At 48.1% G+C, this 14,744-nt stretch overlaps 1 protein-coding gene across 3 annotated transcripts in view; it reads left to right on the top strand.

Annotated features, from left to right (window-relative positions):
* RABEP1 (rabaptin, RAB GTPase binding effector protein 1) overlaps positions 1 to 14,744 on the top strand; it is a 65,973-nt gene that overhangs the window by 24,314 nt on the left and 26,915 nt on the right. For all 3 annotated transcript variants that reach the window (XM_085876776.1, XM_085876775.1, XM_085876774.1), the window contains exons 7-11: positions 1,016 to 1,151; positions 1,331 to 1,509; positions 8,812 to 8,910; positions 9,020 to 9,592; positions 9,717 to 9,821. In XM_085876776.1, the coding sequence (XP_085732902.1) occupies positions 1,016 to 1,151; positions 1,331 to 1,509; positions 8,812 to 8,910; positions 9,020 to 9,592; positions 9,717 to 9,821 (1,092 nt within the window). The remainder of the gene's footprint in view (positions 1 to 1,015; positions 1,152 to 1,330; positions 1,510 to 8,811; positions 8,911 to 9,019; positions 9,593 to 9,716; positions 9,822 to 14,744) is intronic.

Here is a 14,744-nt window from a genome sequence, read left to right as displayed (position 1 = left end):
CCTTAAGTTTGGTTGTTGTGCTGTTTCTTTGGCGTTGTTACATATTGATGTCGAAACAATCTTCAGGTTTAGCTGGTTGATTTATTTATTTATTTTGATTGTTTTTCTCCTTTCTCAATCTTCAGGTTGGTGAGCCTTGTTCGCCTGGCTATGATGCCTGCCGCTGTAATAATCTCATCGCTTTCACATTATGCAAACCAACATTATTTGTTATAAACAGATATGTGCTCGAAATATATAAATATATATTTTTTTGTATACCTTGTCGAGGCTCGTATGAGAGCTGACATACAACGCACAGCAAGGGGGGCATGAGACAAGAGGGGTGGGAGTGGGAAGGACAAAACAGTGGGGAACAGGGACATAAGGAGATCTGTGGAAGGGGGAGGGATGGGACGGGGAACATGGGGAATACAAGATGGACATTACAGGAACTTTCAGGAAGGAAAGCAGGGAATTTGAAGGAAGTTGGTTTGGGGTGGATTAACGGGGGTAGAAAAGATCGAGGTTTTAGATGGGGTACGCTAAGAGGTGGTGGTGATCAGCTGTTTTGAAGACATGGATGGAAGAATGGAATTGAACAGAGTGAGGCAGTTTATTCCAAAGGCGGGAAAAAAAGAGGAATGAAAGAGTGAAGGTGAACAGTGATTCGTAATTTTGGCAGTTTTACCAGAAGGGTATTAATAATGTATGGAATTAACAGGATGTTGATTTGAGGTATGCTTGGCTTACGTCCATGGGAAGCGAGGAAAAGCCGACATTTCAGGTGTTAACCCGTCATCAGTGCAAAGGGAACAACGCTCGAAACATCGGCTTCTCACTTCTTCCCACAGCGGTCAGCATGTGATCGCACAGATCAACGTCCATCGTTATACCTGTCCGCCGATGAAGATTGACACGAGCCTTCACCAACAAGACTAGTTCTTCATTTTATTATGACATTTCAAATCGCTGAAATGAAACTTGTGTTTAACTCTCATAAATAATTATATATATTTTTTTATTCTAATTGCAGGTGAAAGAACTGAACAAATACTTGGAGACTGAGAAGGCATGCCGTACAGACCTTGAGATGTTTGTGGCGGTTCTCAATACCCAGAAGGCCGTCCTGCAGGAAGATGCCGAACGACTTCGTCGAGAACTGCATGAGGGTGAGCTGTTCCATGACCGCCGAAGATGAAGTGGCTGCATGGTTTTTTTTCAAATTTTTAAACTTTTCTTCTCTCATGAACATTTTTGCCATATATATTTGGGGAATTCCTCGATAGAACAAAGTGTTTGCCGTCAGTTTTCACCGACCCTCCTACGTGTGACGTTGCTGCCCTCGCAGTGTGCAGGCTCCTGGAGCAGGAGAAGCAGAAACACGGGCAGCTGCAACAAACATGGCGTCGAGCTAACGACCAGTTTCTAGAGAACCAGCGGCTAGTGGTTCAGGATTTGAACCGGCTGCGTTCCGTACTCACAGCCTCACAGCTGCGGCAGCTCGAACAGATGTGGCATCGTCAGCAGGTGTGTGTGCGTGCGTGCGTTTGTATTGCTTAAGAGTGCGTTTGAGGGTGTAAGTTATTGGAACTTGTGAAGAGCATCATGAGATGCCAGGGAAAATTACCACAGCAAAGAATCAGTTGATGTAAGAATGGTAAATAAAAGATGATACTGCTACCTCCACCACCAAAGGTTGACGGAGGTTATGTTTTCACCCTAGTCCGTCTGTCTGTCTGTCTGTGAGCAGGATATCTAAAAAGGTTGTGGACTGATTTGGATGAAACTTGGTGGACAGGTTGTATGTGTTACGATAAGGACGAAACACTTAGATTTTGATGAATACTCAGATCCGGATCTGAGAATTTTTGATGTGATTCTTCACCATTGAGAGATATGGGACCAAAAACGATATGTGGCATGATATCTCAAAAAGTTGTGCATGGGTTGAGACAAAACTTGGTGGATGAATCGGTGAGGTGACAAGAACAAGCCGATTCGAATTAGGTTCGGGTTCGGATCTAGATCCGACCATTGAGTGTGTTACAAAACGTAAACAGTTCAGCCTGGCGGAGGGATGTGCCACCGAGTGTCATTCGTGGTTCAGTTGTGATGTGTTTATTTTTGATTGCTGTCCTCCTTCCTCTCTATTTTCTGTACTGTATGTACAGGAACTTCGACCCATTTTTAGGTCATCTCTACCGAGATTGTCTAATAAAGCCAGACCAAATGTCCGTACGTCCATCAACAATTTTTCTTTCCGATCTTGATGAAACTTAGTGTGTGGGTAGAGGTCGATGAGTGTTGCACAACGATATAACTTTTGTCCGGGTTCAAGGCCAGGGTCAAGGTCACGAGGTCACGTAAGTTATAAAAATCGCCATTTTCCAAACCTATCTTAGTGGGGCATCTTAGCTAAATATAGCATAACAATTGTGCATTTTGTGAGGAAAGCACCAAATTTGGCACACTAGTAGCCTATCATATTATGAACAGATTTGGATATTGGGCCATCTCAAATTCAGCCGCCGATGGCTGTGGCAGCCATTTTCCACTGCCATCAAAAATTTTGATATGGCCTAATATCCAAATCTGTTCATAATATTGTTGTGGTTGACCAAATTCGCAAACCACCATTCAGGTCCCTTAGGTGAGATATCTCGGTAAGTATATGTGTAGTTAGGCCCAAACCCGTTGTCTAGAGGGAATAAATGTCATTCATGCGTCCTGCGACTCTTCAGGATAGCCGTTTTTCTTTTACTATCTTTATTTTGGACCAACCGCCATGATTACCACCACCAACCACGTCTCAACAGTCATCACAACATCAACCACCCACCACAACGCCGCTTCACCACAACAGCCACGACCTTTACCGTCACACCTTGCAACCGTCGCATCGCCACCGTTCTTGCGCTGCTTGTGGGTACCGGTATTGGACTCGTGCAGGGCGCGCACCGAACAGCGTGTACAAAACATCACGGACTTTCCGCAGAAAAACGGATCAAAAACGACTCACGCCCACTTTTGTTCCGTCCAATCGGTGAGCGAGGGGCGATTTGGCCCCGCCTCCAGGGCGTTGGAGGGCGGTCGCTATATGCAAATTCATGGATCAAAAAGCATTCACGCCCACTTTGTCTCGGGCCAATGGGGAGCGAGGTGAAAGGTCGAAGGCAGGGGGTCAGAGGCGAAGCCACGGGGCTTATATAAGCGGCTGCGTTCGTCAGAAAGGTGGTGTGCGTTGGAAAGAGTGAGTTCGGAGTTCAAGAGAGTCGTCGGTGGAGCTGGAAGGAAGTTGCGCGTTGGAACGAGCTGTGCGTTGGAACGAGTTGTCGGCGGAGCTGTGGAGAGGTGGCGGCGGCGAAGACGGACGAGGGGGTGCTCGCGTCGGTGCCGGGAGCTGAAGGCGGGAGGCCGACGGCGCGACCTGGTCGAGGTGGAGACGCTCGTCGCGGGACCCGAGACAGGGTTATATCCTCCTTTCCCCGAGCATCAGCAACCCCCTCCTGTTTCCCCCCGCGCTGAGATAGTGCGACAAAGGGGGCCCCCTTCCCACCCCCTGCCGGACACTGTCCGCGAGGCCCGCGGAGTTGAGGCACCACCGCCGCTCCGCGTCTCATCATCAGACGGGTAGGCCCGACACGGTCTCGGCCCCAGGCCCGCCTACCCCTCATCCTGGAGGGTGGTTCTCTTTTCTTTTGCTTTGGGAATGTGTGTTGTCGGCGCCGTCTGTGAAGTAAAATTGTATAAGTGTTGCCGTGTGCTCGCGTAGTCGGTATTAGATCTGCATTGTCGCATTTGCTTTTTGTCTTCTTCTTTTCTATGTGCTTTTGGTGGAATTGTATATGTGTGCTTTCCGTTCATCGCGAATAAATGTGCTTTATGTTGAACTGTTTTCCCGCTTCGCTTCGTCATTTCTTTCATTGAATCCTCATCTTGCTTCACGTAAAGGGTTGGTAGTGGGCTGAATACGCCCGATAATTAATCGAACCGTCGAGGCCGACGATAACACCGCTCGGTTATCCCGATAGTACGGAACGGGTCGCTTAAGTGGCCCGTGTCCGAAGTCGACCTGCGGCGAGGTGCGATCGCCCGGTCTACCCTCCGTGTGGGTACTTAGGTAGGTCGAATTTGGCGAGCAACCCTATCCCACGCGGGGGCCGATTGGCTCGATCGCGGTGAGACCGAAAGGTCCACCCGTGACTGGTTCCCGGCGTTAGTCCGAGAGGGTCACGACTGGATTGTCCGTCCGGTGGGCGACGTGCCGCGATTCGAGTTACGTGGCCGTCAGCACGCCGGCGGGCGCGAATCCGTAACAATATGATAGGCTACTAGTGTGCCAAATTTGGTGCTTTCCTCACAAAATGCACAATTGTTATGCTAAGTTCCCCCACTATCTCGTCTGCCATTCTACAAGATATTCGGCAACTGTTTATTGATTATGATAGTAAAAAATATTATCTTGTATCTCACCGGACAGATTTTTGAATTTCCTTCCTGTTTGATCGTCACGTGATCTAGAAGATGGCCAAAAACGCCGATGCGATTCGCAAAGAAGGAAGGAAGGAGAAATGAAATATAAATATAAAACACATTTTTAGCCTTTTATATTTATACATTTTCCGCCGAAGGTGCAAAAGTTTCAAAACCCGAAATGTAAACGTCGGCATTTATTTTCAAAATATAATTTCGCGCGCGCCAAAATGCCGAGTCATCTTTAACCAAGCTGCGCAGTAGAACTGCACAGTAGTCTTCGGTCATAACTGAACATTGAGAACTTGTGGTATTGTAGAGATGACCGTCACCCCCACACGGGGGTAATTTTTATTATCGGGTTTAATAATTCACTTTCACTGTTTTAGATATCCCCCGGTGTCTGCCCCGGTTAGAATAGGTGCACCGTATCCCTGCGTGTCGTAAGAGGCGACTAAAAGGGTTGGCGTCAGGAAGGGCATCCGGCCATAAAAACATCGCCTCAAAAGGAAACCATGATGAGTACAACTTATGGGCAGGGTACAGCCCGAAGTACCCTGTGGGGGTCGTCACCCCCTCCCGTTAAAACTTAAGATGGGGAACCCGATCGAAGCAAGGGAGGAAATTTTCCCATTTATGATGACCAATCGTCTGATGCCCCACGTGGATATCGGTTTCTGAGGTTTGGTACATGGAATGTAGGGACAATGACAGGGAGATCTGGAGAAGTGGTTGAAACAGTGGACATATGTTGTGTGCAGGAGACACGATGGAAGGGAAGTGGTGTGAGAATGGTGAAGGGAAGGCAGGGGCAGAAGTACAAGTTTATGTGGCAAGGGTGCCCGGAAGGCGTGCATGGTGTTGGTGTCATGTTTTCTGAGGAGTTTGTAGACAGTGTAGTGAGTTTGACTAGAGTGAGTGTAAGCTTGATGATGGTGAGAATCGTGGTCAGAAAGCTCTTGGTGAACGTCATCTTGGGATATGCCCGCAGGTCGGTCGAAGCGATGAAGAGAAGAACATGTTCTGGTGTGTGATGGAGTAGTTGATGGAAAATGTGAAAGATGATTAAATTGTTGTGGGAGGAAGAGACTTGAATGGACATGTGGGAAGGAGTCCAGACGGTTTTGAGGGAGTCCATGGGGGTTATGGATACGGTGTGAGAAATGGAGAAGGTGAAAGGATCTTGGAGTTTGCTGATGGAGCTGATTTGTTGATTTGTAATACTAAAATCCAGAAAGCGGATTATAAGCTTATTACATACACGTCAGGTGGGTCGACGACAACCATTGACTACTTGATGGTGCGTCAGCGAGTTAGGGGAAACCTCCGGGACACAAAGGTGATCCCAGTGGAGGAGACTGTTTCACGGCACCACCTGGTTGTCTGCGATATAAGGGTGAAAGGTGCGCGGAGAATTCAGCGGGTGAAGTACCAACCGAGGATGAAGGTGTGGAGGTTGAAAGAGGCGACAGTGAAGGAAGCGTTAAGAGAGAGGCTGAGTGTGGTTGAGGATGATGTGGTTGAGCTTGAAAGTGGTTGGATGTCAATGAAAGATAGTCTATTGGGAGCCGTTGGTGAGGTATGTGGATGGACAAAAGGACCACCGAGGCACTCGGAAACATGGTGGGGTGATGAAGTTGGAAAGACGATTGAAGAGAAGAGGAAGAAGTTCAAGGAATGGCAAAAGGCGAAGGGTACGATGGAAGAAGAGGCAGCGCATGAAAGTGACAAAGCAGCCAAGAAGGCTGCAAAGAAAGAGGTTGCAAAGGCGCAGGAGGCCCAGAGGAAAATGTTTGGAGAACGCTTGGATTTGGAGGAGGGTAAGAGAGCGGTATTCAGGATTGCAAAGCAGATAGCGAGAGAGAGAGAGATTTGATGTGAGGGGGGTGAGTTGCTTGAAGGATGAAGTGGGACAAATTGTTGTGGACTCAGATGGAATTAAAGGAAGATGGAAGAGAAATATGGAAAGGCTGCTGAATGTAGAAAATGAATGGGATAGCAACATCGAGAGTAACCCAGTTTTAGGACCAGCAGAGAAGATAACTGAGAAGGAAGTTGAGGAAGCTATAAGAGCAATGAAGAGGAGAAAAGCAGGAGGGCCGACGGGAGTTGTGGGAGATATGTTGAAGGCAGCGGGAAGTTGGGGTGTGAAGAGAATGACAGAGATCTGTAATCTGGTGGTGAAAGAAGGCCGCATTCCAGTGGATTGGGAACTGAGTACCCTCGTCCCTCTGTACAAGGGGAAAGGTGACCCTCTGGACTTGGAGCATGGAATGAAGGTATTGGAAAGGGTGTTGAAGAAGAGGATAGATTGGATAAAGATTGACGAAAATGCAGTTTGGATTTATGCCAGGAAGAGGAACGACAGATGCGATTTTTATTGTAAGGCAGTTGCAGGAGAAGTTCATGGAGGAGAGGAAGAAGTTGTTTTTTGGGTTTGTTGATCTGGAGAAAGCATTTGATAGGGTCCCACGCGAAGTAATGGCATGGGCATTGAGGAAGTTAGGAGTGGAGGAATGGTTGATCAGAGTAGTGATGGCCATGTACGAGAGAGCACGCACAGCTGTAAGGACGAAGGATGGGAGCAGTGGTGAGTTTGAGGTGAAGGTGGGAGTGCACCAGGGGTCGGTACTAAGTCCACTTCTATTTGTAGTTGTGATGGAGGTGCTGGCTCGGAGGGTAAAGGAGGGTTTACCGTGGGAGCTGCTGTATGCAGACGATCTGGTGTTGATTGCAGAGAGTATGGATGGACTGAAGGAGAAGATGAACAAGTGGAAGGAATGTATGGAGGTAAAAGGTTTGAAGGTGAATATCGGAAAGACGAAGGTGATGGCAAGTGGTAAAGCATGTGGTGAGGTGGAAAGGACTGGGAAGTGGCCGTGTGCTGTGTGCAGGAAGGGTGTCGGAGTGAACTCCATTCAGTGTACAATGTGTGCTGAATGGGTTCATCGAAAATGTAGTGGGGTGAGAGGGTCATTAACCAGTGTGGCAGCGACATTCAAGTGTAAGGTGTGCATCGAGGGAGCAGCAGATGAAGGAATTGTTGAGTTGGATCTTGGAGATGGTGTGAGGCTGGAAGGGGTGAAAACATTTTGCTATCTCTGAGACATGCTGAATGGAGAAGGTGGATCAGACTCTTCGACGGTTGATAGAGTGAGATGTGCATGGAAGAAGTTTCGGGAACTGAGTAGCGTGCTGACAAAGAGGGGAGTGTCGTTGAAGCTGAAGGGAAAGGTGTATGCTGCATGTGTGAGGAGTACGATGATTTATGGGAGTAAGACATGGGTACTGAACATGGAGCAGCAACAAAGGCTGGAAAGGGTGGAAATGCGAATGGTTCGGTGGATGTGTGGAGTATCGTTGAGAGAGAGGAAGACAAATGATGAATTGCGGAAGATGATGGGAATAGAGTCTGTGATGGAGGTTGTGAAGAGAAACAGGTTGAGATGGTTGGGTCATGTGTTGAGGAAGGATGAAAGTGACTGGGTGAGAGGAGTGTTGGAAATGAGTGCAGTAGGAAGTAGAGGACGGGGAAGACCGAGAAAAACTTGGCTAAAGGTGGTGGAAGAAGAAATGTGGGCAAGGGGATTAAGAAGGGGAGATGCAGAAAATAGGGTAAAGTGGAGAAGGTTGTCATGGGCCCCACAAGGCTAACCCCCGCTTTAGCAGGGAAAATGGCGTGCGTGTGTGTGTTTAGATATCGCGGCACTTTTGAAGGAACGTAACCTCTGATCATGTTGAGGATGTGTAACTAGGATGCAAAGTGCTGTGCTAATATTGAGGATGTGTAACCAGGATGCTATGTGCTGTGCTAATATTGAGGATGTATATCTGGAATGCTATGTGCTGTGCTAATGTTGAGGATGTGTAACTAGGGTGCTATGTGCTGTGCTAATGTTGAGGATGTGTAACTAGGGTGCTATGTACTGTGCTAATATTGAGAATGTGTAACCAGGATGCTATGTGCTGTGCTAATATTGAGAATGTGTAACCAGGATGCTATGTGCTGTGCTAATATTGAGAATGTGTAACCAGGATGCTATGTACTGTGCTAATATTGAGAATGTGTAACCAGGATGCTATGTGCTGTGCTAATATTGAGGATGTGTAACCAGGATGCTATGTGCTGTGCTAATATTGAGGATGTGGAACTGGAATGCTATGTGTTGTGGTAATGTTGAGAATGTGTAACTAGGGTGCTATGTGCTGTGTTAATATTGAGGATGTATATCTAGAATGCTATGTGCTGTGCTAATATTGAGGATGTGTAACCAGGATGCTATGTGCTGTGCTAATGTTGAGGATGTGTTAGCTGATTGCTACATGCTGTGCTGATTTTAAGGATTGTGGGAGCAGGTTGAAGAGAAGGTAGAAGGAAAAAAAGAAACTGACAACATGTCGTCACCACCTACAACTACAGCAGCAAAGGCTGTACTCTCCATCTCTGTGGATGATGTAAGTTTGTGGGTGGAATGTTTCTCAGCATTGGTGTCATGAAGCAACTTCATACCTCTAAATAATTGATGTTTCTTCACCCCTCGTCTACCTCACTCACTCTGGAAAGGTGCGACTTTCCGAGTCTGCACAAGCTTGTCATCCCCCTGGTGCTGACACTATTGCGGATGGTCTTCGCCGTACCCAATCCTCAAACAGCTTGGGTTCCCGTGTGATCCCGACGTCTAACGTGCCCCCTTCACTTTCTTCGCACACTTTAAAAGCTTGCTCTGATCCACACCTCGACGATTCTGAATTTGGACCAATGGTCACCGCAAGTGAAGGGTCTACTGAGAGATTTGACCTTCAGTTGGACTCTCGGCCACTTGCAATACCTTTCACTGATGATTATAATAACTCCGACTTGGTCCGGGTCACTTCTGACTCTGATATTGGCAATGGTGATGTGCACACTATGGGTACGAGTGAACACGATGGACCGAGCGGCACTACGGACACTCTAGGTGTGGGATTCGTGCTGACGAGGGATCAGGAGAAGGCGATCAAGTCTCAGACACCCGAGCAGGAGGAGACTGCATCGTTGGTTTCCACAGCTACGCAGGAACCTGGAGAAGCGAATGGTTGCCTACCTGAGGGTTACCGACTGGTCAGTGAGAACGAGTGGAACAAGCTGCAGCAGGAGGTGAACACCAATGCATCTCAAGGTTCCGGTGTAGTCGGTTGATGCTTGTGAAGAGGACGTAAATGTGAATGACGGGCATCTGATGAAACTTTACAACATAACTATTTCGGTGTCATTCATACAGGTGCTCAAGGCTGGAATCTGCCTCATTCCACCGTGTGACATGTGCTCCAACTATGAACAGCAGCTCCAGGGGGTCCAGGCTCAGGAAGCAGAGACCAGAGACCAGGTGTGGCCAGCATATATCTTTCAATACCATGTTTTAAAAACACGAGGGGGCACTCGCACCCTCGGGGTGGGAGTACCCTCCCTTCTCGGCCCACCTTCGGTGCACAATGTGCTGCGGCACATTTTTGGAAATGCACTTCATTATTTTTGTTATGTGTGAAAGAAAGTTTCTTGATGACAACATATCGTACTCCATTTCATCATCTTGTGTTATGAAGATGATAAAGGAAGATGATTTGTAATACTGGCTACCACCAAAGAGGGGGGTATTTCGGCAACATCTATTCGTACACGGTATAATGTTTGCCGCATTTTCCCACCAAAACGGCGATGTGGAGTACAAGTCGAATTGGCTAATTTTCTCATTTTTCTTTCCTTCATTCGTACGCAAGTCGATTGGGAATATAAGACTGAGCAAAATCAACTGCGGTAGTTATCAAAACTCTAAGAACAGTCGAGGTCTTAAGTCCTCCCTGACACTTTGCTACGCATCGCTTGTTACGGTCCTCCCAGGGTCGTGAATATTAATGCGCTGTTTTGTGCATTTGTGATTGAATTACTTTGTGATTTGAATTGCTTTGTGGGACGACCTTTCGGATAAATTAGGAATGCAAATAGTTTTTCACCACGTTTGTTGTCATATCGAGGTACAGCATGTAAAACAACCTCAGAATCATGATCGGCACTGGCTCCTCGCACGCTACATTTTGTCACAGTTCACCGCTCCTTGATAAACATGAACATCTGACACATTGTAATACAAGCACTCGATGCTTGTCCACCGAGCTTTGCAGCCACGATTATCCTTGTTGGATTTATTTTTTTTTTGTATATATTGTCGAGGCTCGTGTGAGAGCTAACACACAATGCACAACAAGGAGGGCATGAGACAAGAGGGGCGGGAGAGGGAAGGACAAAACGGTGGGGAACAGAGACATTAGGAGATCTGTGGAAGGGAGAGGGATGGGGTGGGGAACATGGGGAATACAAGATGGACATTACAGGGACTTTCAGGAAGGAAAGCAGGGGATTTGAAGGAGGTGGGTTTTGGGTGGATTATCGGGGGTAGAAAAGTTCGAGGTTTTGGATGGGGGACGATAAGAGGTGGTGGTGAACAGCTGTTTTGAAAGCCTGAAGGGAAGAATGGGAAAGAATAGGGTGAGGGAGTTTATTCCAAAGGTGGGGGGAAAAAAGGGGAATGAAAGAGTGAAGGTGAGCAGTGATTTGTGATTTTGATAGTTTTGCTGGCGGGCCTTGAGCACCCTGCGGAGATATGGGGGAGGACATATCGCAGACAGAGCGGGGGGGAGGGGCAGACCGGAGAGGAGACGGTAGAAGACAGAAAGACCACTGATCTGCCTGCGGTGAGAGAGTGAGAGGCCCAAAGACTCAGCCTCACCACGGGAGATGACCTGGTTTGAAACCAAATTGATGATCGGAAATCAGGCCATTGGAGCAGAGGGAGGATTTAATGTCTGGAGCGATGATGGATTTCATAACCTTGTTGATGATTGGGAGAAGGCTGATTGGTCTGTAGTTGCAGGGATCTGTTTTTGCACCTGTTTTTATGCAGGGTGGTAATGTTTGCTGATTTCCAAGTGGATGGCAGATGACTTTGAGCGAATGAGAGAGTGAATCGAACAGAGAGAGGGTGAGCAAGAATCGAGAAGCGGGTTTTTAGGACACGTGGGCTGATGCTGTCTGGACCGGTTGCAGAATCTGAGTCGAGGTTTGACAGCAAGCTCTCCACCTTGTCAGGAAAAAAGGACACAGAGTCCAGGGACAGCTGGGTGGGTGCGACTGGGTAAGGTGGGTACAGAAAGCGATGGGTTTCAACCACCGAGTTTTAAAGATTTATATGCAACCACCGAGTTTAGGCATTCAGCCTTTTCACGTTTTCTCAATACCAGAATCGTATTCGTACAAATACAGTACTGTATTCGCATTTCCCCGACATTGTGCGGCACTCTGATCGCCCTATCCCTCAGCACCTCGGTGACTACTGCCCCCACTCCATATTCGCCGCACAACTGTTCAGTAGCTTGATCTGAGATTTCTCGATTACAGATTCGCCACGCAACTCACTCACCCGATCAGGGAGAGCAGGACGAAAGCCCGATCAGGGCGAGGGGAGCGCTGTATCGCTCCGAGCTTACCTCCCATTTGCTTTCCCAGCCCACAAATTATTTGAGTTGTCTATCCCAGATACAAAGGCATGCCTCTCCCTCCCAGTAATGCTTCCATTCCACAACCGCACCTCCCCCCATCCTGACAAGCAATCTCGGTGCGATATTTTGGTAAGTACCCCTGTAACTAACTGTTCATTTAATTGTTCTTTTGTGTTTTTTATTGATTTGTTTATTTTTCTCTAACATGTAGTTAAGTGAGGTTATAGTTATGTTGGGGTGACCGAAGATGTGCCCTAGGAACGCATCCTCCCATTATAACACGACATCCATGGGAATATCTCATCTGCTCAACATTGTTTTGCTTGTTGCACTTTCCAGGAACGCATCCACGAGGTTGTGGAAATTTGCTATGGTGTGTTTTAAATCAACAATTATACAATTTATTTTGGAAAATATCACACTTTGCAAATTATTTTCATTTATGCAATCAATGTCTTAAAACATAGATAATTCGATTTTGAGTACATGTTGAGGTCTGGAGTATCAACATGTACGCCAAAAAAATATGGTACATATCATGGAGTACGGTAGTACGAAAACCCGGGTGAGGCCTTACCTGTTGTGGACACGTCGAAGCAGGCATGCCGAGCAGGCAAGCAGGACGACGAACAAGTAAGGAATGAACAGGAGGAGGCAGGCAAAAGCGTGACTCTCTGAGATGACTCTCCACTGACTTTTTTTTCTGGCGGGATCCCCACTCTCCCCATCCCTCTCGCGAACACACAATCTCCAAAAGCTCCTGCCCTCTGGGCGCGATGAGACTCTGCCCCTCGGGAGGCATCAAAACTCCTCCCCTCACTCTGGACAACGCTGCCCTTTTCAAAGCCCGTCCTGTTTCTTTCCTGGATATTTTCCAAGGCCCCACCTCGGACCCTCGGTGCCTCACTCTGGGACATTCCAAGAGGTTGTACATACGAGTTCTTGAACTGTAAACTGTATTTAATTGTTACCACACACCATCCTCCGAATGGCGCACACTTAAACAAGACAATTCTTAAGCTTCGTTTCCCTACTTGATTACATCGAGATTGGCCAACTACTCCACTCGTACACGGACTAAACTACACAATGCATTTATATCTGTTCTCAGGTCATGTTGCGGTGCCGGGTCTCGGTGGCGAGCACGACCGCGAGGTGGAGCAGTAGAGTCGTCTCCACCGAACACCTGGAATTTAGGTCCTGACCCTTGGATAAGTCGGAAAGGCATGGGTCCCTTGCAGGACCATGAATCGCCAATAATTCGACTGCGTGGAGTAGGGTTAATTGCCAAACTTCAATATACCTAAGTACCCACGCGGCAAAGCTACCGGGGAATTCACACCCTCGAGCGGGACGAGCCGTTACCATGCCCGAACCGTGTGTAACCCGAGCGGATGGTTACCGAGGCCCGTCGGTCCAAATGAACAATTAACTGCCTCGCTATTTCTCAACACGCACCGTGCTAAGCCAAAAAGAGATATGACAGGGAACGAGCTGGGACATTTAACAAGAGGGGAATTTATTTACAATAATCGGGGGACGAGGGGAGCACGTAAGGGCAGAGTTATCCGAATAAAGAAGGGAATCAAATGTACAAGCAATTCCTTAAACTATTCTACTTGGAGACAGGGCCCACAGACACACACAAATACCCCAGAAAGAGATGGGCCTCGAGGTTTTTATTGCCCCTTCAGCTCAGGAAGGAAGACGAGCTGAGGGAAGAGAATGTGGCTGGCTACCTGGCCGCATTCGCGCGGCTGGACGACCGCACCTTCCCGGAGCACCAGGCGCCAAAGAACGGACCAGGGCAGCCAAACCCAGAGGAGGCGAGACGAGGTGATCTCCCATGATGAGATGGTCGACCGCTTGTTGTAATGCGCCAGACGAGACGTCTCGGATTCGCGGGATGCAGTCAGCCGCAGACCCAGACAGAAGAGCGCTCGAGCAGGCGGGACACAATCATCAATCCTTTTTCCTGTCATTTTTCAGGGGGGGGGCCCCGCTCCCCCATCGCCTGCTCCTATTGGGTGGACGGCGTGTCACGGCTCCGCCTTCTTGAAAAGGACCGCTCCGGTTAGGTCCGCGCGTCGCCCATTGGGCGGAAAATGATGCATACCCTTATTTGGCGGGAAGCCAGAACGAAGCGCTCCGTGACCATATTTGGTGCGAAATCCACACCGCCTGGGGCATGGAATTCCGACCACGCACATGCCCGCATGCCGGTGAGCGCGCGAAGAGCGCGGACAATGCCACGAGCAGAGGATTGTTGTTGTTGTTGGGGTAAAAATCCTATCTATAAAATTACTTCACAGCGCACGTACACTTAATTCCCATTAGACATAAGGGAAAGGGAGCTATCTATCCACATTTACTTTACGAAATAACTGAGCTACGGGGACCTGAATGTTGAGTGCTCTCAAGTCCCGAATAAGCGTGGGGGTCTGAATAAGAAAAGGGGAGGCAGAGAGGATGAATAAAGTGGAGTTTGGGTGGGAGGTGGGGAGAGCGACACCTCACCAAACGTTGCTATTCACTGCGGAAGGGAGGAGTGCATGAGACACACACACACACACACACACACACACACACACACACACACACACACACACACACACACACACACACACACACACACACACACACACACACACACACACACACACACACACACAGCGACAGAGGTGTGGGAGGAGCGAGGAGCGAGGAGGGACATAGTGAGAGAAAAGGGGGGGGAGAGGAGGAAAAATAAAAAGACA

This window comes from Eptatretus burgeri, chromosome 4, assembly GCF_056783735.1.
Source record: "Eptatretus burgeri isolate ZD-2024b chromosome 4, Ebu_testis_v1, whole genome shotgun sequence".
Lineage (NCBI taxonomy): Eukaryota > Metazoa > Chordata > Myxini > Myxiniformes > Myxinidae > Eptatretus > Eptatretus burgeri.
This window is presented reverse-complemented; position numbering and strand designations above follow the sequence as displayed.